General features: G+C 46.1%; 1 protein-coding gene across 1 annotated transcript in view; it reads left to right on the top strand.

Annotated features, from left to right (window-relative positions):
- The window catches only part of LOC135521685 (uncharacterized), a 196,216-nt gene that overhangs the window by 95,017 nt on the left and 74,886 nt on the right, over positions 1 to 26,313 (top strand). Inside the window, 5 exon segments of the mRNA XM_064947360.1 lie at positions 7,816 to 7,929; positions 9,042 to 9,083; positions 9,086 to 9,130; positions 10,714 to 10,824; positions 16,434 to 17,854. Of these exon segments, the coding sequence (XP_064803432.1) occupies positions 7,816 to 7,929; positions 9,042 to 9,083; positions 9,086 to 9,130; positions 10,714 to 10,824; positions 16,434 to 17,854 (1,733 nt within the window).

The raw sequence follows: 26,313 nt of genomic DNA, 5'->3' as shown, positions 1-26,313 counted from the left end.
AATCGCCCGGAAATTGCGGTCACCACAACTCCGAATTGTTTTCCAAATTAGCTCCATAATATCAACAGAAACATGGCAAACTTAGTTTAGAATCCATCCTCAAGGTGTTTTTCTAATATCTATTCGATAATATATCAGGACAATTCGTTTTTCTCTAGGACCGATTGGAGTAATGGCTACCTCTGTACTTTACACGAGAATCTCTCTCGGAGCCCCCATGTGACCACTTACGCAATGTGCTCGCCTACGGCTATTCTTCAACAGAAATGCGTAAAACTACGTCACAATGCTGTAGACACCATGGAGAATACGTAGAAATCGTAAGCTCGTTGATGGTACATTCACAGCCAAGTAGGGAGTCATTGGCACGCAGCGCTTTCAAAACCTGGGGCACTTCCGGATTGGATTTTTCTCAGGCTTTCGCCTGCAACATCAGTTCTGTTATACTCACAGACAATATCTTTACAGATTTGGAAACTTTAGAGTGTTTTCTATCCAAAGCTGTCAATTATATGCATATTCTAGCATCTTTTCCTGACAAAATATCCCGTTTTTTTTTTTTTCAAAAATGAAAATACTGCCCCTAGAGTTATTAAAGAAAAACTCTTTGTCCAGTTCAAAGTAAGTAATCGCTGTTCTGATATCAAGAGGCTCTTTTCGATGATAAGAGACGGTAGCAGCAACATTATGTACAAAATAAGTTACAAACAACGCGAAAAAACACACAACAGAGCACAGTTGGTTAGGAGCCTGTAAAACGGCAGCCATCCCCTCCGGCGCCATTACATCACTACTTGTATTTGTGAGAAGTATTGATATGTTGAATGCACCAAGCTGTCTGTTTAAACTACTAGCACACAGGTCAGACACCCATGTGTACCCCACAAGACATGCCACCAAAGGTCTCTTCACAGACTATGGGAGGTACATTTTTTTTCACCATTATTTAACCAGGTAGGCTAGTTAAGAACAAGTTCACATGTACAACTGCGACCTGGCCAAGATAAAGCGTAGCAATTCGACACATACAACAACACAGAGTTACACATGGAATAAACAAAACATACAGTCAATAATACAGTAGATCAAAACAAAACAAAAAGTCCATACACAGTGAGTGCAAATGAGGTAATGGTAGATGTGCAGAAGATGAATGTGCAAGTAGAGATACTGGGGTGCAAAGGAGCAAAATAAATAAATGCCAGTATGGGGATGAGGTAGGTAGATAGATGGGCTGTTTACAGATGGGCTATGTACAGGTGCAGTGATCTGTGAGCTGCTCTGACAGCTGGTGCTTAAAGCTAGTGAGGAAGATGTGAGTCTCCAGCTTCAGAGATTTTTGCAATTCGTTCCAGTAATGGGCAGCAGAGAACTGGAAGGAAAGACGACCAAAGGAGGAATTGGCTTTGGGGGTGACCAGTGAGATATTCGATTCCCGCTAGGGCCACCCATATGTAAAAGTAGTGGCCCCAGCCGACTTGTAAGTCGCTTTGGACAAAAGCGTCTGCTAAATGGGGATATATATATATATATATATATATATATATATATATATATATATATATATATATATATATATACCTGCTGGAGCGCGTGTTACGGGTGGGTGCTGCTATGGTGAGCTGAGATAAGGCGGGGCTTTAGCGAGCAGAGACTTGTAGATAACCTGTAGCCAGTGGGTTTGGCGACGAGTATGAAGCGAGGGCCAACCAATGAGAGCGTACAGGTCGCAATGGTGGGTAGTGTATGGGGCTTTGGTGACAAAACGGATGGCACTGTGATAGACTGCATCCAGTTTGTTGAGTAGAGTGTTGGAGGCTATTTTATAGATGACATCACCGAAGTCGAGGATCGGTAGGATGGTCAGTTTTACGAGGGTATGTTTGGCAGCATGAGTGAAGGATGATTTGTTGCGATATAGGAAGCCGATTCTAGATTTAATTTTGGATTGGAGATGCTTAATGTGAGTCTGGAAGGAGAGTTTACAGTCTAACCAGACACCCAGGTATTTGTAGTTGTCCACGTATTCTAAGTCCGAGCCGTCCAGAGTAGTGATGCTGGACGGGCGAGCAGGTGCGGACGAGCAGGTGCGGGCAGTGATCGATTGAATAGCATGCATTTCGTTTTGCTTACGTTTAAGAGCAGTTGGAGGCCACGGAAGGAGAGTGGAATGGCATTGAAGCTTGCCTGGAGGTTAGTTAACACAGTGTCCAAAGAGGGGCCAGAAGTATACAGAATGGTGTCGTCTGCGTAGAGGTGGATCAGAGAATCACCAGCAGCAAGAGCAGCATCATTGATGTATACAGAAAAGAGAGTCGGCCCAAGATTTTAACCTTGTGGCACCCCCATAGAGACTGCCAGAGGTCCGGACAACAGGCCCTCAGATTTGACACACTGAACTCAATCAGAGAAGTAGTTGGTAAACCAGGCGAGGCAATCATTTGAGAAACCAAGGCTGTCAAGTCTGCCAATAAGAATGTTGTGATTGACAGAGTCGAAAGCCTTGGCCAGATCAATGAAGACGGCTGCACAGTAATGTGTCTTATCGATGACGGTTATGATGTCGTTTAGAACGTTGAGTGTGGCTGAGGTGCACCCATGACCAGCTCTGAAACCATATTGCATAGCGGAGAAGGTATGGTGGGATTCGAAATGGTCAGTAATCTGTTTGTTAACTTGGCTTTCGAAGACCTTAGAAAGGCAGGGTAGGATAGATATAGGTCTGTAGCAGTTTGGGTCTAGAGTGTCACCCCCTTTGAAGAGGGGGTTGACCGCGGCAGCTTTCCAATCTTTGGGAATCGCAGACGATACGAAAGAGAGGTTGTACAGGCTAGTAATAGGGGTTGCAACAATTTCGGCAGATCATTTTAGAAAGAGAGGGTCCAGATTGTCTAGATCGGCTGATTTGTAGGGGTCCAGATTTTGCAGCTCTTTCAGAACATCAGCTATCTGGATTTGAGTAAAGGAGAATGGTGGGGGCTTTGGCGAGTTCCTGTGGAGGGTGCCGGGCAGTTGACCGGGGTAGGGGTAGCCATGTGGAAAGCATGGCCAGCCGTAGAGAAATGCTTATTGAAATTCTCAATTATAGTGGATTTATCGGTGGTGACAGTGTTTCCAAGCCTCAGAGCAGTGGGCAGCTGGGAGGTGGTGCTCTTATTCTCTTATAACTTTTTGAGTTAGTACTACAGGATGCAAATTTCTGTTTGAAAAAGCTTGCCTTAGCTTTTCTAACTGCCTGTGTATATTTGTTCCTAACTTCCCTGAAAAGTTGCATATCACGAGGGCTATTCGATGCTAATGCAGAAAGCCACAGGATATTTTTGTGCTGGTCAAGTGCAGACAGGTCTGGAGTGAACCAAGGACTATATCTATTCCTAGTTCTACATTTTTTGAGAGGGGCATGCTTATTTAAGATGGTGAGGAAGGCACTTTTATAGAATCGCCAGGCTTCATCTACTGACGGGATGAGGTCAATGTCATTCCCACATACCCCTGCCAGATCGATTAGAAAGGCCTGCTCGCAGAAGTGTTTCAGGGAGCGTTTGACAGTGATGAGGGGTGGTCGTTTAGTCGCAGACCCATTACGGATGCAGGCAATGAGGCAGTGATCGCTGAGATCTTGATTGAAAACAGCAGAGGTGTATTTGGAGGGCGAGTTAGTTTGGATGACATCTATGAGGGTGCCCGTGTTTACTGATTTGGGGTTGTGCCTGGTAGGTTCATTGATAATTTGTGTGAGATTGAGGGCATCAAGCTTACATTGCAGGGTGGCCGGGGTGTTAAGCATGTTCCAGTTTAGGTCACCTAGTAGCACGAGCTCAGAAGATAGATGGGGGGCAATCAATTCACATATGGTATCGAGGGCACAGCTGGGTGCAGAGGGAGGTGTATAGCAAGCGGCAACAGTGAGGGACTTGTTTCTGGAAAGGTGCATTTTTAGAAGTAGAAACTCAAATTATTTGGGCACAGACTTCGATAGCCTGCAGCGTTCTGTATTACTATCTTTGCAGTAGATTGCAACACCGCCCTCTTTGGCAGTTCTATCTTGGCGGAAAACGTTATAGTTAACGATGGAGATTTCATTGTTCTTGGTGGTTTTCCTAAGCCAGGATTCAGACACGACTAAGACATCCAGGTTGGCAGAGTGTGCTAAAGCAGTGAGTAAAACAAACTTAGGGAGTAGGCTTCTAATGTTAACATGCATGAAACCAAGGCTTTTACGGTTACAGAAGTCAACAAATGAGAGCACCTGGGGAGTGGGAGTGGAGCTAGACACTGCAGGACCTGGATTAACCTCCACATCACCAGAGGAACAGAGGAGAAGTAAGATAAGGGTACTGCTAAAGGCTATTCGAACTGGCCGTCTAGCACGTTCAGGGGCTAGACAAGCTAGCAGTTAGTAGACCGGGGCAAGCTAGCAGTTAGCAGGCCGGGTTTGCAAGCAAGCAGATAGCAGGGGCTAGCAAGTTAGCCTTTGGGGGACGTCGCGATGGGGGTAAGTCTGTTTTTGCCTCTTCGTTCGGTAACGTCGATAGACCAGTCGTGGAATTAGTAGGGTTCCAAGTAGCTCTAGTTAGCTAGCAGGCCTAGCTGGTTAGCAGAATGGGCCTTCAGCGGGCTTCGTGCCTGAGGGGCCTGTTGGAGTCCTCGGGCAGATTATGTCGGTATTCCAGTCGTAGGGGATCTGCGGGGTTCCGTGCCCCGTACTGGCTGTAGAAGGGGTCCGGATATTGTCGCCCAGGAGTATGCTTCGATGGTAGCACAGGAGCCCTGGCCGGGCTAGCTTCAAGCTAATTGGTGCTTGCTCTGGCATGGAAATGCTAGCCAGGAGTAGTCATCCGGGATTGCGGTTAGCTAGTTGTGAAGATCCAGTTGAAAATGTTCAGTTTGTAAATATAAATACTTTAGAAAAAAAGCAGATCCACGCCACATTGGGTGAGGCGGGTTGCAGGAGAGTATTTAGAAGTTGAGGTTTTGCAAAATATTTTAAAAGATATGCGAAGAAAAAGATGTAAAATGATATATACAAGGGACACGACAGGACAAAGACGTCTGACTGCTACGCCATCTTGGATTTGATTACTACATAGAGCCATTACTACAATGAACTCTATTCCACATCAAGTAACTGATGCAAGCAGTAGAATCAGATGTAAAAAAAAATGTAAAGATTAAAATACACCTTATGGAACAGCGGGGACTGTGAAGAGACACAGACACATGTGGCCTAAGGGGACACACTTCATATGTTGTGAAATGTAATGTTGTTTTAATTGTATATAACTGCCTTAATTTAGCTGGACACCAGGAAGAGTATCTGCAGCCTTAGCAGGAACGAATGGGGATCCTTAATAAACCCCAGGAAGAGTATCTGCTACCATAGCAGGAACTAATGGGGATCCATAATAAACCCCAGGAAGAGTATCTGCAGCCTGAGCAGGAACTAATGAGGATCCATAATAAACCCCAGGAAGAGTAGCTGCTGCCTTGGCAGGAACTAATGGGGATCCATAATAAACCCCAGGAAGAGTATCTGCAGCCTGAGCAGGAACTAATGAGGATCCATAATAAACCCCAGGAAGAGTAGCTGCTGCCTTGGCAGGAACTAATGGGGATCCTTAATAAACCCCAGGAAGAGTATCTGCAGCCTTAGCAGGAACGAATGGGGATCAATAATAAACCCCAGGAAGAGTAGCTGCTGCCTTGGCAGGAACTAATGGGGATCATAACTAAACCCCAGGAAGAGCAGCTGCTGCCTTGACAGGAACTAATGGGGATCCTTAATAAACTCCAGGAAGAATAGCTGCTGCCTTGACAGGAACTAATGGGGATCCTTAATAAACTCCAGGAAGAGTAGCTGCTGCCATGGCAGGAACTAATGGGGATCCATAATTAACCCCAGGAAGAGTAGCTGCTGCCTTAGCAGGAACTAATGGGGATCCATAATAAACCCCAGGAAGAATAGCTGCTGTCTTGGCAGGAAGTAATGGGGATCCATAATAAACCCCAGGAAAAGTAGCTGCTGCCTTGGCAGAAACTAATGGGGATCCATAATAAACCCCAGGAAGATTAGCTGCTGCCTTAGCAGGAACTAATGGAGATCCATAATAAACCCCAGGAAGAGCAGCTGCTGCCTTGACAGGAACTAATGGGGATCCTTAATAAACTCCAGGAAGAGTAGCTGCTGCCTTAGCAGGAACTAATGGGGATCCGTAATAAACCCCAGGAAGAGTAGCTGCTGTCTTGACAGGAACTAATGGGTATCCATAATAAACCCCAGGGAGAGTACCTGCTGCCTTGACAGGAACTAATGGGGATCCATAATAAACCACAGGAAGAGTAGCTGCTGCCATGGCAGGAACTAATGGGGATCAATAATAAACCCCAGGAAAAGTAGCTGCTGCCATGGCAGAAACTAATGGGGAGACATAATAAACACCAGGAAGAGTAGCTGCTGCCTTGACAGAAACTAATGGGGATCCATAATAAACCACAGGAAGAGCAGCTGCTGCCATGGCAGGAACTAATGGGGATCAATAATAAACCCCAGGAAAAGTAGCTGCTGCCATGGCAGGAACTAATGGGGATCAATAATAAACCCCAGGAAAAGTAGCTGCTGCCTTGGCAGAAACTAATGGGGAGACATAATAAACCCCAGGAAGAGTAGCTGCTGCCTTGACAGGAACTAATGGGGATCCTTAATAAACTCCAGGAAGAGTAGCTGCTGCCTTCGCAGGAACTAATGGGGATCCGTAATAAACCCCAGGAAGAGTAGCTGCTGCCTTGACAGGAAGAGTAGCTGCTGCCTTGGCAGGAACTAATGGGGATCACTAATAAACCCCAGGAAGAGTAGCTGCTGCCTTGGCAGGAACTAATGGGGATCCATATTAAACCCCAGGAAGAGTAGCTGCTGCCTTGGCAGGAACTAATGGGGATCCATAATAAACCCCAGGAAGAGTAGCTGCTGTCTTGACAGGAACTAATGGGGATCCATAATAAACCCCAGGAAGAGTAGCTGCTGCCTTAGCAGGAAGTAGTGGGGATCCATAATAAATTAACAAATACAAACAGCCTATCTGGTTCAACTCTTTGTGTCTTCTCTTGTCTCTCTGAATAGGTTAATGTATTATCGAACTCTGAGCCACACACACACACACACACACACAGAAACATGTGAGGACACACCGGTGCTTTCAAATTAATCAGTGCCCTCTCTGACCGACGAGAAGTCCCGTGGCCCGTCTGGGAGGTCCAAATTCCCCCCGCCTGCCCCCCTGTCTGGCTTTTGGATGCGGCGGGGCTGTGTTTATGACTTTGGGTGTCGTCCTGTCCACCCGCTTCACTGTCACCCTCACTGTAACTGCAGGATACAGGGGGGGGGGGGGGGGTGCTCTCTCTCACAACGGCCAAATAACAGCCACATCGGATCTGGCGATCAGGCGGAGGGCCTAGATAGTGGAGTTAGGAGCCAAAGCCCTGGGATGGGGGGCGGTGGTGCGGGAGGGGGGACAGAACCAGTCACAGACAGGGAGACGTCACCACGGCCCAGGCTACTGCAGCCACTGATCATCACAGAGCTACTTACACAGAGATACAGCTGAGACTGCACTGGAAAGAGAGAGAGGGTTTAGAGTATTACCAATATCAGATGCTGTTTTAGATTTAACAGGCTTGTTATATATTTATGTAGAGTGGACAATATAGGTGAGTGAGTGGGGTTTTTGCGTTTGTTCTGTACAGTGAGTGGGGGGGTTTTCCGGTGTGTTGCTAGAGAGTGGAACTAATGTGAGGTGATCTGTGTTCCCGACACTTCAGGTTCTAATGTGACACCGGGGGGACAGATATCAGCTTCGCGCCCAGAACCACAGGGGGAAGTGCGTCCCAACTCGGCAGAGCACCAGGTCTTTGCAGCAACAGATTTCCTCTCAGGTAAGACACCTGATACTGCACTATTGTACATTAAATCATGTTTTTCCTGAACCATATCTTATATATTGATTTGGAAAGCGAGTTGAGATTTGAACTCAACTCCTACAGGTGTGACTGAAGTGATGTGTTGTTCACCCTTGAAGAGATGTGTTGTTCACCCTTAAAGAGATGTGTTGTTCACCCTTAAAGAGATGTGTTGTTCACCCTTAAAGAGATGTGTTGTTCCCCCTTAAAGAGATGTGTTGTCCACCCTTAAAGAGATGTGTTGTTCACCCTTAAAGAGATGTGTTGTTCACCCTTAAGGTGATGTGTTGTTCACCCTTGAAGAGATGTGTTGTTCACCCTTAAAGAGATGTGTTGTTCACCCTTAAAGAGATGTGTTGTTCCCCTTGAAGAGATGTGTTGTTCACCCTTAAAGAGATGTGTTGTTCACCCTTAAGGTGATGTGTTGTTCACCCTTAAGGTGATGTGTTGTTCACCCTTGAAGAGATGTGTTGTTCACCCTTAAAGAGATGTGTTGTTCACCCTTAAAGAGATGTGTTGTTCCCCCTTGAAGAGATGTGTTGTTCACCCTTAAAGAGATGTGTTGTTCACCCTTAAGGTGATGTGTTGTTCACCCTTAAGGTGATGTGTTGTTCACCCTTAAAGAGATGTGTTGTTCACCCTTAAAGAGATTTAAAGTGATGTGTTGTTCACCCTTAAAGAGATGTGTTGTTCACCCTTAAAGAGATGTGTTGTTCACCCTTAAGGTGATGTGTTGTTCACCCTTAAAGAGATGTGTTGTTCACCCTTAAAGAGATTTAAAGAGATGTGTTGTTCACCCTTAAAGAGATGTGTTGTTCACCCTTAAAGAGATGTGTTGTTCACCCTTGAAGAGATGTGTTGTTCACCCTTGAAGAGATGTGTTGTGCACCCTTAAAGAGAGTACTGTACTGTTCAGTTTGGAGTGGAAGGTCTCATGCTTAGTCACACCCACCTCTCTCGCTCCCTCTTTCCTTCCCTTTCTCTTTCTTTTCTCTCTCTCTCCCTCTATTTCCCCTCTCTGATCCTGTCATTCATGCCTTTTCCTCTGCCCCCCCCCCACCTCCCTCCCTCCCTCTCTCTCTGTCCAGGCTCCATGGCGGGCGTCCCTGATCAGTGGAGCTCCCAGCCCAACATCCCGCCCGGATGATGGATAGTGGACTGATAAGAGATTCCTCAGGTAGAGTCATTGATTCAATTGTCAATACTTGAGCTACACACATCCTACATGCTTTTGCCAAACTAATGCCATCCATCAGAAACACTTCACTACGTGATATTATATTATATATTATATTATATTAAATGGATTATGTAGGGTTTGTTTTGCACACGTCATAATTGGTTATGCAGATTTTCATTCAATTTTAACGTCGAATGACGTATACAATCACACGATAAGAATACGTGCTGGCTAAAAAAAGATTGTGAACGGAGTGTAATACATTACAAAGACTATGCAATGAATGTAAAACATGTATTTATAAACTGGGTGGTTTGAGCCCTGAATGCTGATTGGCTGACAGCCGTGGTATATCAGACCGTATAACACGGGAATGACAAAACATGTATTTTTACTGTTCTGATTACGTTGGTAACCTGTTTATAATAGAAATAAGGCACCTCATAGTGTTGTGGTATATGGCCAATATACCACGGCTAAGGTCATTATCCAGGCACTCCACGTCTTGTAGTCCATAAGAACAGCTGTGGTATTTTGTCCATATACCACATCCCCTCGGGCCTTATTGCTATTATAAACTGGTTGCCATACTACAGAGTATTTACTTAGTGCCCCTTGAGCTGACCATGCTCTGTTTTGCCACATTGGTGGCTTAGGAGTTGTGACTGGCCTAATTTGTGCTGATCTGAGAGTTATGGGCTGAGTTGAGTTGTGCGTCTACGATGCCAGCTGCGGCAGATACAACCCCACCACAGCCTAATGGCATTTGTCATCTCGGGTACGACTGAATCACTGCTGTAGGGCTAGTCACTCAAAGACACACACAGATACGTAAACACACAAAAGGGAAGACCCGCACGGAATTCTCATTACTGCTGCGTTTCCCAACCTCCTGGGGACTCCAAGGGGTGCACGTTTTGGTTTTTGGCCTAGCACTACACAGCTGATTCAAATAACCAACTAATCATCAAATTTTGATTATTTGAATCAGCTGTGTAGTGTTAAGAGCAACAACTATAACGTGCCCCCCCTTAGCGACCCCAGGACAGAGTTTGGGAAACGCTGCATTACTGTGTCACTTTCTCGCTGTCTGTGACATTTCGGACTGCACTTGCCTCAGAAAGTGTTGCTAGGCAGTCCTGACTCAGGGGCACGTATTGATGAATAGAACTACATTTTCACGTCTCTGTCCCTCGTTTTTTGCATCTGAAAGGCCTCGTTCTACATTAATCATCTTTCGAACTTTCCTCAAAGAGCTCTTCAGATTGATAACTTCTCGTTCTGTCTGCCTGTGCGTTGACTAATGTTCAACCTGTTCATTGGTCTCTCAGAGGTTGATCTAAGCTCTGATTGGTCCTGGTCTGTGTGACATTTGTCTGACTCTGTATCGGGATCAGTTCAAAGCGGCTTTGGGCCTGTATTCACAAAGCATCTCAGACTAGAAGTGCTGATATAGAATCAGATTTGTTTTATAGATCACAATGAATAGGATTACATGGACAGAGGTGGGGCTGATCCTAGATCATACTACTCTGAGACGCTTGGCGAGTACGGATGCTGATTGCATCTCTGTGTGGCAGGTTTCTCCCAGCATGCCATGGGGCTGAATATGGACATGGGGATGGCTCTACTGTCAGCAGAGAGGCCTCCCAGCATCGCTGAGCACCAGACGCCCAAAGACATGTCTACAGGTAGAGGGAAATACACACTAAGACACACACATATCAATAACAGTACCTACCTCAGTGCCAAGTTACGTACCTCTCAGTACCTACCAACATCTTAAGCCAGCTCTTAGGGCCTATGTGTATGTCTTTCAGTATGCCTGCCTGTCTGCCTCTGTCTGTCTGTCTGTCTGCCTGCCTGTCTGCCTCAGTCTGTCTCTGTCTGTCTGTCTGTCTGCCTCAGTCTGTCTCTGTCTGTCTGCCTGTCTGTCTGTCTGTCTGTCTGTCTGCCTCTGTCTGTCTGTCTGTCTGTCTGTCTGTCAGCCTGTCTGTCTGTCTGTCTGTCTGTCTGTCTGTCTCTCTCTCTCTTTCTCTTTCTCTCTCTCTCTGTCTGTCTGTCTGTCTGTCTGTCTGTTTCCTATTGGGCATGCATGTATGGCATTTGTAAAAGTCAATATGCAAACTAGAGGCTGTGCCACAAATCCAGAATAGCCGTTGCCATCTGTCAGCCCGGTCCATCCCCTCACCCAACTTATCTATCCGAATGTCTCATCATACCGGTGCCGGTATTCCCAGCGGCATCCAGCCCCTACCCCTCTTCCATACCTCATGCCCAGTTCGGTTGATGAGGTCTGGGTTTTGGCTGAGGGCTTTATGGGCTTAGAGCATCAGGAAACCCCACCTCTTTAAGGAATACCTAGGATAGGATAAAGTAATCCTTCTCACCCCCCCCCCCTTAAATGATTTAGATGCACTATTGTAAAGTGGCTCTTCCACTGGATGTCATAAGGTGAATTCACCAATTTGTAAGTCGCTCTGGATAAGAGCGTCTGCCAAATGACTTAAATGTAAATGTAAATGTGGAATACCCCCTCCTGTGGGGTTCATCTCCCAGTCCAACCCCAACTCCACTCCCATGTAGACTAGACTAGAGCGTCCTCACACGGGGCACCAACGGCAGGGTGGCCGAGTGGTTAGAGCGTTGGACTCGTAACCGGAAGGTGGCAAGTTCAAATCCCGAGCTGACAAGGTACAAATCTGTCGTTCTGCCCCTGAACAGGCAGTTAACCCACTGTTCCTAGGCCGTCATTGAAAATAAGAATTTGTTGTTAACTGACTTGCCTAGAGGTAAAATTAAAATTAAAAAATTAAAAAATGTAAATTGAACTTCTTTGCTAATACCCTCTCTTGTCCACTGAGAGGCGCTATAGCTAGAGCTGTGGTTATCTCACGCCACTCACCGGGGGAAACCCCTGCTGGGAATACCTTACACCATAGACCTTCCGATGATATAGAACACTGTATGTCATAATATTGTGGTTATTGTCACTCAGCATTCTCCTAATAACCCAGGGTTCACATGGCTATAGCACAACTAAGACCCAGTGTTAGGTTACTACACAGGAAGTGGTCTGTACCGTGTCCCAGTGTTAGGTTACTACACAGGAAGTGGTCTGTACCGTGTCCCAGTGTTAGGTTACTACACTGGAAGTGGTCTGTACCGTGTCCCAGTGTTAGGTTACTACACCGGAAGTGGTCTGTACCGTGTCCCAGTGTTAGGTTACTACACAGGAAGTGGTCTGTACCGTGTCCCAGTGTTAGGTTACTACACAGGAAGTGGTCTGTACCGTGTCACAGTGTTAGGTTACTACACAGGAAGTGGTCTGTACCGTGTCACAGTGTTAGGTTACTACACAGGAAGTGGACTGTACCGTGTCACAGTGTTAGGTTACTACACAGGAAGTGGTCTGTACCGTGTCACAGTGTTAGGTTACTACACAGGAAGTGGACTGTACCGTGTCCCAGTGTTAGGTTACTACACAGGAAGTGGTCTGTACCGTGTCCCAGTGTTAGGTTACTACACAGGAAGTGGTCTGTACTGTGTCACAGTGTTAGGTTACTACACAGGAAGTGGTCTGTACCGTGTCCCAGTGTTAGGTTACTACACAGGAAGTGATCTGTACCGTGCCACAGTGTTAGGTTACTACACAGGAAGTGGTCTGTACCGTGTCCCAGTGTTAGGTTACTACACAGGAAGTGGTCTGTACCGTGTCCCACTAGCCTGTTTGTGTGAAAGAGTTGCAGGATGCAAACAGATTGAAAGCCTGAGGGTGAAAGATAAACTTTGCAGGCATCCTGCCTCTGGAATGAATCCAGACTCCAGAGCTTGGCTGTGTCGTAGAGAATAATTCATTCGGGAACTCGATATGGCAAAACTAATTTGATCAGTACAATATCTGAATGCATATTGCGTTCATGTTTATCCCTGAAAGCCCCTTCTTGCTAGTGAGGGGGAAAAAGTGTCCTGGCTGTTATGACTCAACAATGCAGCACACCCCTCCCTCATCAGAGACACTCTAACTCATGGGAAGCATAACAACCACAACAATTAGCAAACAAAACGTCCTCTGCTGCAGAAGTCATTGCGCATCAAATGTGTCACGTCTTAGTCATGGTTATGGTGAGCTGCCTTATGTTTCCCAGTGTTACCGTTAATGTGTGCGCTGAGCGAGGTTGCGAGGAGAAGTGCTCGGAACCCAGTGGAACAGAAGTGTCTCAGTGACTCCCAGTACATGACATCCTTCCGCTGCATTTGTCATGGAGCCAGGGATGCTGTACCACATCAAACCATGGTTCTGTACATAGAGATAACCACGACGGCCACCTTCCTGTTGCTGTTCATCACATTAACAGCTATCCAGAGCTTCGAGGGAACGGCTCTGAGTGCTGCTTTACTGTCACCCTTCTCTGCTCTAACATATTACGTCAGTCTTGTCGTGTGTGTGTGTGTGTGTGTGTGGTTGATTCATGTAAAAATACGACTAGAGAGAGAGAAACGTTATAGGGCACCACAAAGAGATGCTCCGTTAGAGTTCCACCAATCAGAGAGACAACCGAGGCACATTGATCCAGCCTTGGGTAATCATTCCTCTAAATCCCATCCCCCTCCATCGCTCCATTCCTCCATCCCTCCATTCCTCCTCTCCTCAGAACGAGCACAGCTTTACTTGGTTCTGGGTTCAGCACTGGGTTCTAGAATTTAACTAGCTACCTCATCATTCCAAACAGTCCGGAAAAAGAATCAATCCTGTATCAATCAAGATATGATTGACCTTAATGGATGGCTATACTGTACGTTATGAACTGGGTGGTTCGGGTCCTGAATGCTGATTGGCTGACAGCCGTGGTATATCAGACCGTATACCATGGGCAGGACAAAACATGTATTTTTACTGCTCTAATTACATTGGTAACCAGTTTATAACAGCAATAAGGCTCCTCAGGGGTTTGTGGTATATGGCCAATATACCACAGCTAAGGGCTGTGTCCAGGCACTCCACATTGACCGTGGTATATTGACCATATACCACACCCCCTCTGGCCTTATTGTTTAAATAAAACTCTACGTCTGATTTACTGCACAATGTTGTTCTCGAAATGTACAAATATATTTTGTGTTTCCTGCTTTTCAAAGCTGTTTTTATGTTTGTGCATGGTACTGTGTATTGTACTGTGTATTGTACTGTGTATTGTACTGTGTATTGTACTGTGTATTGTACTGTGTATTGTACTGTGCCTGTTTCTGTGTACTTGACCAATACCTGTGTTTATGTTTGTATTTCTTGCATTCAATCACCCACACGCTATGAAATAAACACATCTTTCTCCCCCTCCTAAAATCCCATTCAGTACTCCAGCATGTCCCTAGGGTAACACTGAGTCACAGTATCACCCTTAAATCCCTCCCTGTGACTATTCATTCACACAGGAGAACAAAGGCAACGGGCCAATTAGAATGGCCGATTTAAACCCATGGTGCATTTTCAGTGTTCAGTGGCAAGTTACAAGTTGCAGCGAACCCCGTACAGAGCCAGTTCAGTTACGTTGAATGGATGATGAGCATCCACAGCAGCACACTGAGACTGTTACTACTCTCATGTCTTAGACTGTTGAATGTGGTTTTGAGCCCTTTGAAGTGCACGCTTTTGCCTGGATGAGAAATGCGAGAGGGAGTGAAAGAGTGAGTACAGCGCCTTTTGGAAAGTATTCAGACCCCTTGACCTTTTTCCACATTTTGTTATGTTACAGCCTTATTCTAAAATGGATATCAAAAAAAAAAATCCTCAGCAATCTACACACAGTACCCCATAATGACAAGGCGAAAACAGTTCTTTTTTAATACAAAAATGTATACAGAAATACCTAATTTACATACGTATTCAGACCCTTTGCTATGAGACTATAAATTGAGCTCACGTGCATCCTGTTTCCATTGATCATCCTTGAGATGTTACTACAACTTGATTGGAGTCCATCTGTGGTAAATTCAATTGATTGGACATGATTTGGAAAGGCACACACCTGTCTATATAATGTCCCACAGTTGACCGTGCAGGTCAAAGCCAACACCAATCCGTGAGGTTGAAGTAATTGTCCGTAGAGTCCTGAGAGAGGATTGTGTCGAGGCACAGATCTGGGGAAGGGTACCAAAACATGTCTCCAGCATTGAAGGTCCCCAAGAACACAGTGGCCTCCATCATTCTTAAATGGAAGAAGTTTAGAACCACCGAGACTCTTCCTAGAGCTGGCGGCCCTGCCAAACTGAGCAATCGGGGAAGAAGGGCCTTGGTCAGGGAAGTGACCAAGAACCCGATGGTCACTCTGACAGAGCTCTAGAGTTCCTCTGTGGAGATGGGAGAACCTTCCAGAAGGACAACCATCTCTGCAGCCCTACACCAATCAGGCCTTTATGGTAGAGTGGCCAGATGGAAACCACTCTTCAGTAAAATGCACATGACAGTCCACTAGGAGTTTGCCTGAAGGCACCTAAAGACTCTCAGACCGTTAGAAACAAGATTTTCTGGTCCGATGAAACCAAGATTGAACTCTTTGCCCTGAATGTCAAGCATCATGTCTGGAGGAAACCTGTCACCATCCCTACGGTGAAGCATGGTGGTGGCAGCATCATGCTGTGGGGATGTTTTTCAGTGGCAGGTACTGGGAGACTAGTCAGGGGGAAATGAATGGAGCAAAGTACAGAGAGATCCTTGATGAAAAATTGCCCCAGAGTGCTCAGGACCTCAGACTGGGGAGAAGGTTCACCTTCTAACAGGACAACGACCATAAGCACACAGCCAAGACAACGCTGGAGTGGCTTCGGAACAAGTCTCTGAATGTCCTTGAGTGGCCCAGCCAGAGCCTTTACTTGAACCTGAAAATAGCTGTGCAGCGATGCTCCCCATCCAACCTGACAGAGCTCGAGGAGATCTCCAGAGAAGAATGGGAGAAACTCCCAAATACAGGTGTGTCAAGCTTATAGCGTCATACCTAAGAAGACTCGAGGCTATAATCGCTGCCAAATGTGCTTCAACAAAGTACTGAGTAAAGGGTCTGAATACTTATGTAAACGTAATATATATACTTTTATTGTTATAAATTTGCAAGCATTTCTAAAAACCTATTTTTGCTTTGTTATTTTGTGGTATTGTGTGTAGATTAATGAGAAAAAAACAACACAATTTCATCCATTTTAGAATAAGGCTGTAACGTAACAAAATGTGGATAAAGTCCAGGCGTCAGACTACGTATACACTGTATATGCCTGCTTTAAACTCTCTTCCCTCTTCACAAACAAGGTGCCCTGGACGATGGCTGGACAGACAAGGTTCGCATTCCCACCGACCTGCCGTTCACCCCAAGCTTCTCCACAATGATCAGTCACCATGAAAGCCACCTGGGGGCCAGCCCCGAGGACGTTCCTGACTGTGGCTGGCCCCACCAAGAGGCCTTGGCCATGGGGGAGGAGATGGAGAGCAACGAGGGAAATGACTGCAAACAACAACAACAGCAGAAGAAGAAGAAGAAGAGGAGGCCCCGAGACGAGGTGTACGACAGGGGACAACCGGAGACTCAGGCTGAGAACACAATCACGTCAGAGGGCCACCACGGGGTCACCCCCTGCAAGGACAGGGACAGGATGGTGGGGGGCTGGGAGCAGGAAGAGCCAGGGAGGAGTGGAGGCAGGGGAAAGAGGGGCAAGAGCAGGAAGAAGCTTCCAGAAGAGTGGGGGTTTACAGCCGAGCCCTTCGTGCCCTCCTCTGCCGCTCACCTCTCTGAGGGGGTGTTAGACCAACTAGCGCCCCCCATCGTCCACCGCCGGCGCCTGGAGAACCCCTGCTCTAGTATGGGTGACATGGGGCTGATCCCTGCCAGTGAAGACCTCTTCCCTTCATCTCTCACCCAGGATCTGCTCCCTCTCATGGCCCCAACCTCCCCTCCACCTGCCATGAGCTGCGATCACCTGCCTACCACCCCCGTCTCTATCCCCACCAGTCAGGGAGACTTCTCGCCCAGAGGCACCTTCCCCACGTGTCCTGGAGACCCATTCACCGCCAGCTACCAAGACCTGCTTATGGATACAGAGACTGCCAGCCTGGGTAATGACAAAGAGGCTTTCTCCCCAGCTTTTTCCCTAGATTCCCTAGTTCATGAGTCAGGGGTCAAAGTGATGTTTGATCATGACACCTCAATGCAGGATGTCCATATTGAAGATGCCGTGAGTTTTAGCCCCACCCACCAACCAGATAGTGGCCTATCACCATTGGAGAAGCCTAGTGAGCTCACAGCGACCGCACCCCCTTTCTCCCCCTCCGACAGCTCCTGGCTCATCAACGACTACCACTTCAACAACAACTGCTTTGAGTTCAGTGACATCACTCCAGGGCACTCCCTACCTGTGGGCCTGGCCTTCGACACACCCAGCCCAGTCCCGCTCCGCTCCCCCAAAACCGTGCCTGAATTCTACCCCAGGGGGGGCAAAAAGGCCAAATCCCCATCACAGAAGATACCCAAGAAGTCTCGCTCCTCCTCCTCCTCCTCTTCCACCAAAAGCCCCACCTCACCAGGTTCCAGTCTGAACCCCACCGCCCAGTCCTTCTTCCCCTGCTTCACCAACCCCACAGAGCCCCTCACCGTGGTGGTGGCCCCAATGTCTGAAGGTTTGTTGCAGTGGCGTGTGATGTTCACCAGGAGGATTAGAGGAGTCGACCAATACCTTGTATGGGCATGTGGCTCTACGGCTGGGCTGGGACCGACCCAATAGCCCAGTTTAGACAGCCTGACTGACTAACTGAGATACACTCTGTCCGAGGGGCGTGGTTTGGCTTTTTGGGCGAGTTTCCTCTTACCCACAAGGCACTGCTGCTTCTGGGCAGTGCTGGAGTGTTCTCATTAACCCTGTGTGGTCCAGGGTGTGCTACTAACTACAACACACACTCACCACATTGCGGTTTCACCGGCATTTTCTTTCATCACCAAACCTCTCTCTCTCTCTCTGTCTTCCTTTCTGCTGTGTCCCGGTGTCTCTCTTAGTCTAGTATGTTGAAGGTCCATGACTTCTTCATGTCTTCATATCCTCTCTGTTTTGAATTAAACATTTTTTCCCTCCACGCTGTCTCTTCTATAGCTAACATTTCGTTCAGAGAGGAGCCTCTAAACAGTTCTCTGTTGATGTCCAAACCACTTGCAATGCATGTACCGCTCACTAACCAAAAACATGTCTGAATGAATATACACTCAAATCAGGTCACATGTTTTAATAACACATTGTTATTACCTCTTTCTTTCGTTCCATGTCCTGCCGATTCCCTTCTGCCTCCACGACGGCCACCACAACAGGTGAGTCAGGAAATCTACGTGATCTTTATGGGCGTAGATTGTGGGAAATAGATTGTGGAACATTGTTTAAATAGATTGTAGGAAAGTCTTGCGTTGCAACGCGTCACAGTGACACAAACCCCTTCAAGACAGGGCTGAAAACAGATGGCTTGAGGCTGAATCCACGGATAAATCAATGTGATGAGTCTGTCAGGGATTGCAGGTGCTGTGACTATGTCCAGGCCAGGGTAGATATATACTGTATTCAGCGACAGGCAGGGGACACTAGGACATGAAAGTGGAATATAGAATAGTATTGAGAGAGATGTTGTTTTAGGACCAGATGCTGTTGGAAGTGGTGTTGGAGGGCCAGTAGGAGGCACTATTTCCTCTGGTCTAAAAAAAAATGCCCCAGGGCAGTGATTGGAGATGTTGCCCTGTGTAGGTGGCTGTCTTTCAGATGGGACATTAAACTGGTCTCCTGACTCTCTGTGGTCACTAAAGATCCCATGGTACTCATTGTAAGAGTAGGGGTGTTAACCCCGGTGTCCTGGCTAAATTCCCAATCTGGCCCTCATACCATCATGGTCACCTAATCATCCCCAGTTTACAATTGTCTCATGCATCCTCTCCTGTAACTATCCCCAGGTTGTTACTGTAAATGTTCTCAATCAATTTACCATGTAAAAAATTAAAGAATCCAGATGTAGGCTAGAATCCCTTGAGTCTCCTGGGGTGTTCTGTGTGCTCTCTCTGAGGGCTGGGAGGGCTGAGTGAAGGTTAGCCGAACCCCCCCCCCCCCGCCCCGCAAAGTCCCGTACATAAGCTGCCATATTCAGACCCAGAGAATAAAAAAAGCCAAACTGACTAGGTATCCCCCTTTCTGTTGTACAACTGACTAGGTATCCCCCTTCTGTTGTACAACTGACTAGGTATCCCCTTTCTGTTGTACAACTGACTAGGTATCCCCCTTTCTGTTGTACAACTGACTAGGTATCCCTTTCTGTTGTACAACTGACTAGGTATCCCCCTTTCTGTTGTACAACTGACTAGGTATCCCCTTTCTGTTGTACAACTGACTAGGTATCCCCCTTTCTGCTGTACAACTGACTAGGTATCCCCTTTCTGTTGTACAACTGACTAGGTATCCCCCTTTCTGTTGTACAACTGACTAGGTATCCCCCTTTCTGTTGTACAACTGACTAGGTATCCCCTTTCTGTTGTACAACTGACTAGGTATCCCCTTTCTGTTGTACAACTGACTAGGTATCCCCCTTTCTGTTGTACAACTGACTAGGTATCCCCCTTTCTGCTGTACAACTGACTAGGTATCCCCCTTTCTGTTGTACAACTGACTAGGTATCCCTCTTTCTGTTGTACAACTGACTAGGTATCCCCTTTCTGTTGTACAACTGACTAGGTATCCCCTTTCTGTTGTACAACTGACTAGGTATCCCCCTTTCTGTTGTACAACTGACTAGGTATCCCTCTTTCTGTTGTACAACTGACTAGGTATCCCCCTTTCTGCTGTACAACTGACTAGGTATCCCCCTTTCTGTTGTACAACTGACTAGGTATCCCCCTTTCTGTTGTACAACTGACTAGGTATCCCCCTTCCTTTCAGTCGGTGCCGACTAACATCAGATGAAGAACTAGACGCTCACAGGAGCAAGTGATAAACAAGCATTGCAGTCAGTTCTTTAGCACAGGTTTATTCTAAGCGTAGCGACATTTGCCATGTGTACAGTACACGCCCCTCAAGATACAGCCAATTAGACGCCAACCTCACCATCAGGTGCCTACTTCCCAAACTACACCCATTTATTTGTATGTTTTGGCCTCAGGGTTCCTCGGTAATGAAGAGTTTTAAAAGTCGCGACACCTTCTGATTCACTTTGGATAAACTGCCCGTCGAGTAGCTTATATATTTATGTTTATGTGGGCGACACGATGAGCTGCCGGTATATAAATAGATGTCGTTGACACGTTAAAACGAGGCTCAGTGGGAACCGCTATGCTTAATGAAGAATTGGATAGGAGATTCAGTTTACCGTCTAATCCTGCATCATTTCCTGTCTGTGGCATCCTCAATGGGCTCGTTGCAGACAGAGATTCATTGTGATGAGACGTGAGGCTGTTACTGGGGCGGCAGGGTAGCCTAGTGGTTAGAGCATTGGACTAGTAACCAGAAGGTTACAAGTTCAAATCCCCGAGCTGACAAGGTACAAATCTGTCATTCTGCCCCTGAACAGGCAGTTGACCCACTGTTCCTAGGCTGTCATTGAAAATAAGAATTTCTTCTTAACTGACTTGCCTAGTTAAATAAATATAAAATTGACCTGTGGAGATAGATTGTGGAATGTGTCAACTGACAATGAAGTTGTTTTCGATCAATTTCCTGAGGAGAAAAAAAATGCTTTGTTTCTCTGGCACTTTGAGTCAGCCATTGCAACAGGGTCCATTTTTCATCTACAAGGGTAACACAAATTGTGTGGGGGGGGGCTGAAATAACAGACTTTTAACAGTTGCGTTCTGTTCTTTGAGATTAATAGCTTGATTTGCTTGTGTGCGTGTGCGTTTTGGAACAGACACAGCTGTCTCTGTTGCCCCTCTGTAATTTGTCCTCTTTGTCAGTGTGCCGGGGTGGAGCTGTGTCACTGACGGTGCTATTTAGGCCCTGTAGGAGACAGGAGACTGGGCCGCTGTCTCCTGTCCCTCACCCAGCATGCTACTTCTTTGGGGATGAGGGGCGGGATGAGCCCAACAGCAGTCTGTGTGTGTTGTCTGTGTGTGTCGTCCATAGAATTAGAATAAGTAGAACAGGCTTGGAAGCTCCAACCCTGGCAATTGGTATTATGATGCAATCATTTCCATGGTATTTTGGAATGCTCTATCAACTGATGCTGAATTGGCATATCATTATCATATTTATAGACCAACCAATAAGGAACATATCCTTGCCCCCCCCCCCCCCACTCCCATACACAACCCTCCACCCCCACCCGACCACCTGTGAACCAATGTAATATTGGTGTGATTTCTGTGGTTTACATAAGTCAAACAGTGCTGGGATTTCATTCATCCAGCATTGTGGCTTTGAGTTGAGGCAGTCAGTCTGATAACTCTGCCTTTTGGAGGGCGGCGGGAGGAGGACAGCCCCAAAACAGAGGTGGCATCCTGGATAACGGTGCCCACGTGCCACCAATGTGCCCCCACGTTGTCCTCATGTCACTTTGGCTGCACACAGCAACATAAAGGCCCTCAAAGCTGAGTCACTGGGGTTATTTTAGGCCGGCAACCCAAAACATCAAGCGGCATAAATATTTCAGCCACCTATTTTTATCTATAGTGTTTTTCAGTGTTCCTGGGGGGGGGCGGATTCTTTCAATGGGCTGTTGACAGACAGGATCCTAGGAGGGACAAGTATCTGTGCGTTGTGAGTTGATGGCTTGTGACGTGAAGGGATGACCGATGTGATTTCACGTCACAGGCAACACCGGTCGGTGGTGTTATAGAAAGGGGTTATTATTCATGTGTGGGGGCTATTTGGGTGATGGAATGTTACAGAACTAATGGTGTTTGGGTGGAGGTTTGTTCTCTCTGTGTTGTATTCCTATGAGGACATGTTGAATGCCAGGACACAGCGTTACTGTATTGAACACAGTAGATTAGAGGGGTGATGAACACAGTAGATTAGAGGGGTGAAGAACACAGTAGATTAGAGGGGTGAAGAACACAGTATATTAGAGGGGTGAAGAACACAGTAGATTAGAGGGGTGAGGAACAAGGTAGATTAGAGGGGTGAAGAACACATTAGATTAGAGGGGTGAAGAACACATTAGATTAGAGGGGTGAAGAACACAGTAGATTAGAGTGATGAAGAACACAGTAGATTAGAGTGATGAAGAACACAGTAGATTAGAGGGGTGAAGAACACAGTAGATTAGAGTGATGAAGAACACAGTAGATTAGAGGGGTGAAGAACACAGTAGATTAGAGTGGTGAAGAACACAGTAGATTAGAGGGGTGAAGAACACAGTATATTAGAGGAGTGAAGAACACAGTAGATTAGAGGGGTGAGGAACAAGGTAGATTAGAGGGGTGAAGAACACATTAGATTAGAGGGGTGAAGAACACATTAGATTAGAGGGGTGAAGAACACAGTAGATTAGAGTGATGAAGAACACAGTAGATTAGAGTGATGAAGAACACAGTAGATTAGAGTGATGAAGAACACAGTAGATTAGAGGGGTGAAGAACACAGTAGATTAGAGTGGTGAAGAACACAGTAGATTAGAGGGGTGAAGAACACAGTATATTAGAGGGTGAAGAACACAGTAGATTAGAGGGGTGAGGAACAAGGTAGATTAGAGGGGTGAAGAACACATTAGATTAGAGGGGTGAAGAACACATTAGATTAGAGGGTGAAGAACACAGTAGATTAGAGTGATGAAGAACACAGTAGATTAGAGTGATGAAGAACACAGTAGATTAGAGTGATGAAGAACACAGTAGATTAGACGGGTGAAGAACACAGTAGATTAGAGTGGTGAAGAACACAGTAGATTAGAGTGATGAAGAACACAGTAGATTAGAGTGATGAAGAACACAGTAGAGATTAGAGGGGTGAAGAACACAGTAGATTAGAGGGGTGAAGAACACAGTAGATTAGAGTGATGAAGAACACAGTAGATTAGAGTGATGAAGAACACAGTAGAGATTAGAGGGGTGAAAAACACAGTATATTAGAGGGGTGAAGAACACAGTAGATTAGAGGGGTGAAGAACTCATTAGATTAGAGGGGTGAAGATCTCATTAGATTAGAGTGATGAAGAACACAGTAGAGATTAGAGGGGTGAAAAACACAGTAGATTAGAGGGGTGAAGAACACAGTAGATTAGAGGGGTGAAGATCTCATTAGATTAGAGTGATGAAGAACACAGTAGAGATTAGAGGGGTGAAAAACACAGTAGATTAGAGGGGTGAAGAACACAGTAGATTAGAGGGGTGAAGAACTCATTAGATTAGAGTGGTGAAGAACACAGTAGAGATTAGAGGGGTGAAAAACACAGTAGATTAGAGGGGTGAAGAACACAGTAGATTAGAGGGGTGAAGAACTCATTAGATTAGAGTGGTGAAGAACACAGTAGATTAGAGGGGTGAAGAACTCATTAGATTAGAGTGGTGAGGGCGATACGGAATACCCCCAGGGCCTAGTCGTACATCAAGATCCGTATCTCTATTCTACACGTTTTCATTACTAATGTTGGGATTCTCAAAAAACATATAGTATTTTATCCTTTTGGTTTGAAATGCCTTAAATTGTTTTTTCTATACATAAAATATGACGATTGTATCTCACTCAACTGACTTTTATAGAAACAATTTGGTTATACTGAAAGTGCAAGGTTTTTTCTTTTAAATCACTTATTATAACACTGCTAAGGATGGGTTGATGACCAATTTTCCACATGTTGTGTTACATCCTGAATTTAAAATGTATTCAATAGAGATGTTGTGTCACTGGCCGACATACAATACCGTATACTGTAAAAGTGTCATCGGCAGGATAGCCTAGTGGTTAGAGCATTGGACTAATAACCGAAAGGTTGAAAGTTCAAATCCCCGAGCTGACAAGGTACAAAATCTGTTGTTCTGCCCCTGAATAGGCAGTTAACCCACTGTTCCTAAGCTGTCATTGAAAATAAGAATTCGTTCTTAACTGACTTGCCTAGTAAAATAAAGGTAAAAAATTGGGGGGGAATTTTTACAAATAAATGAAAAGCTGAAGTCTCTTGAGTCAATAAGTATTCAATCCCTTTGTTATGGCAAGGAGCCTAAATAAGTTCAGGAGTAAAAATGTGCTTTAAAAATGACATAATAAGTTGCATGGACTATGCATAATAATAGTATTTTCTCTACCCCACACGTACAATGATCTGTAAGGTCCCTCAGTCGAGCAGTGAATTTCAAACAGTTTCAACCACAAAGACCAGGGGGCTTTTCCAATGCCTCGCAATTAGGGCACGTATTAGTCGATAAAAAATTAAAATACAAAAAAGCAGACATTGAAAATCCCTTTGAGCAAGTTATTCAGTACACTTTGGATCGTTCATCAATACACCCAGTCACTACAAAGGTACAGGCGTCCTTCTTAACTCCGGAGAACACGGAGAGGAAAGAAACCGCTCAGGGATTTTACAATGAGGCCAATGGTGACATTAAAAGTTACACGGTTTAATGGCTGTGATAGGAGAGCACGGAGGATAGATCAACAACATAGTTACTGTTGTAGTTACTCCACCATACTAATGTCAGGACCCGGTTACAAACCTGGGTCGCCGGAGTGAGAAACAGTCACTTAACCAACTGAGCCACGAATAGTCAGCAGAACCCAGAAGATGAGGCAGACACAGCAGTACTTAAGACGGTGTATTTAATAAAGTAAAAAGGAGAAGTCCTTCAATACAAAAAATGGCAAATCCAAAAGGTGGTAGGAATAGCACAAAAAAGCCTCAAGAGATACTCAAAAACAAAAACAGAATTCCACAAGAGCATCCACCAGAATCGACAAGAATACACAGAACACTAGGGCTGGGTGCTAACATACAAACACAGAGCACAGAACTGAGGGAAACTAAGGGTTTGAATACAATCAGGGGAAAACGAGGCACAGGTGCAAATAATAATGGGGAACAAGGGAAAAAACATGAGGTCAAAAAGCACAATGGGGGCATCTAGTGACCAAAACCCGGAACAACCCTGGCCAAATCCTGACAGAATCCCCCCTAGGAACGGCTCCTGACGTTCCTACCAGCTCTCTCAGGGTGGAGGGCCCTGAACTGACGAATGAGGTCAGGGTCCAGGATGTCTTTGGCAGGAACCCAGGAGCGCTCCTCGGGACCGTAGCCTTCCCAGTCCACCAGATACTGCCAGGACCGCTGCACCCGGCGGGAATCCAGTATCCGATGGACGGTATAAGCCGGCTGGCCTCCAATGACACGAGGCGGAGGGGAGGTCTGTCTGCCGGGACAAGGGGAGAAAAAAACAACAGGTTTTAACAATGAAATGTGAAATGTGGGATTAATCTTAAGGGATCTGGGTAAGTGTAGGCGATAAGAAACTGGGTTAACTCTCCTGGCAACCTTGAAGGGACCGATGTATTTTTGGGACAGCTTGCGAGACTCCACCCGTAGAGGTAAGTCTCTTGTGGAGAGCCAGACTCTCTGGCCGGGCGCAGGGTAGGCCCGGGACGGCGACGTCTGTTGGCTTGTTGTTGGTACCTCTGTGAGGAACGCATAAGATTAAGACGGGTCTTCCTCCACATAAGCCGACAGCGTCTGACGAACTTCAAGGCTGAAGGCACTCTGACTTCTGCCTCCTGGTCCGGGAACAATGGAGGAGCATAGCCAAACTGACACTCGTGCGGGGACATACCAGTGGAGGAGGAGCGCAAGGTGTTGTGCGCGTATTCGGCCAAAACAATAAAGGATGACCATGTGGACGGGTTGTCACGAGTCATACATCGGAGGGTGGTTTCCAGCTCTTGATTCATCCTCTCTGTTTGGCCGTTGGACTCCGGATGGTACCCTGAAGATAGACTGGCAGAAGCCCCCATGAGTTGGCAGAAGGCCTTCCAAAACCTTGAGGCGAACTGGGGACCTCTGTCAGAAACCATATCTTGAGGAATGCCGAAGACTCGGAACACATGATTAATTACCAACTCAGCCGTTTCCTTGGCAGAAGGTAACTTAGTCAGAGGGACGAACCTGGCCGCCTTTGAAAACCTGTCGATTATGACTAGGATAGTAGTATTGCCATGGGATGGAGGAAGTCCAGTAATAAAGTCCAATGAGATAT

Source organism: Oncorhynchus masou, chromosome 30, assembly GCF_036934945.1.
Source record: "Oncorhynchus masou masou isolate Uvic2021 chromosome 30, UVic_Omas_1.1, whole genome shotgun sequence".
NCBI classification, from domain to species: Eukaryota; Metazoa; Chordata; class Actinopteri; order Salmoniformes; family Salmonidae; genus Oncorhynchus; species Oncorhynchus masou.
Note: the sequence above shows the minus strand (reverse complement) of the source record. Positions and strands in the feature narration are given on the sequence as shown.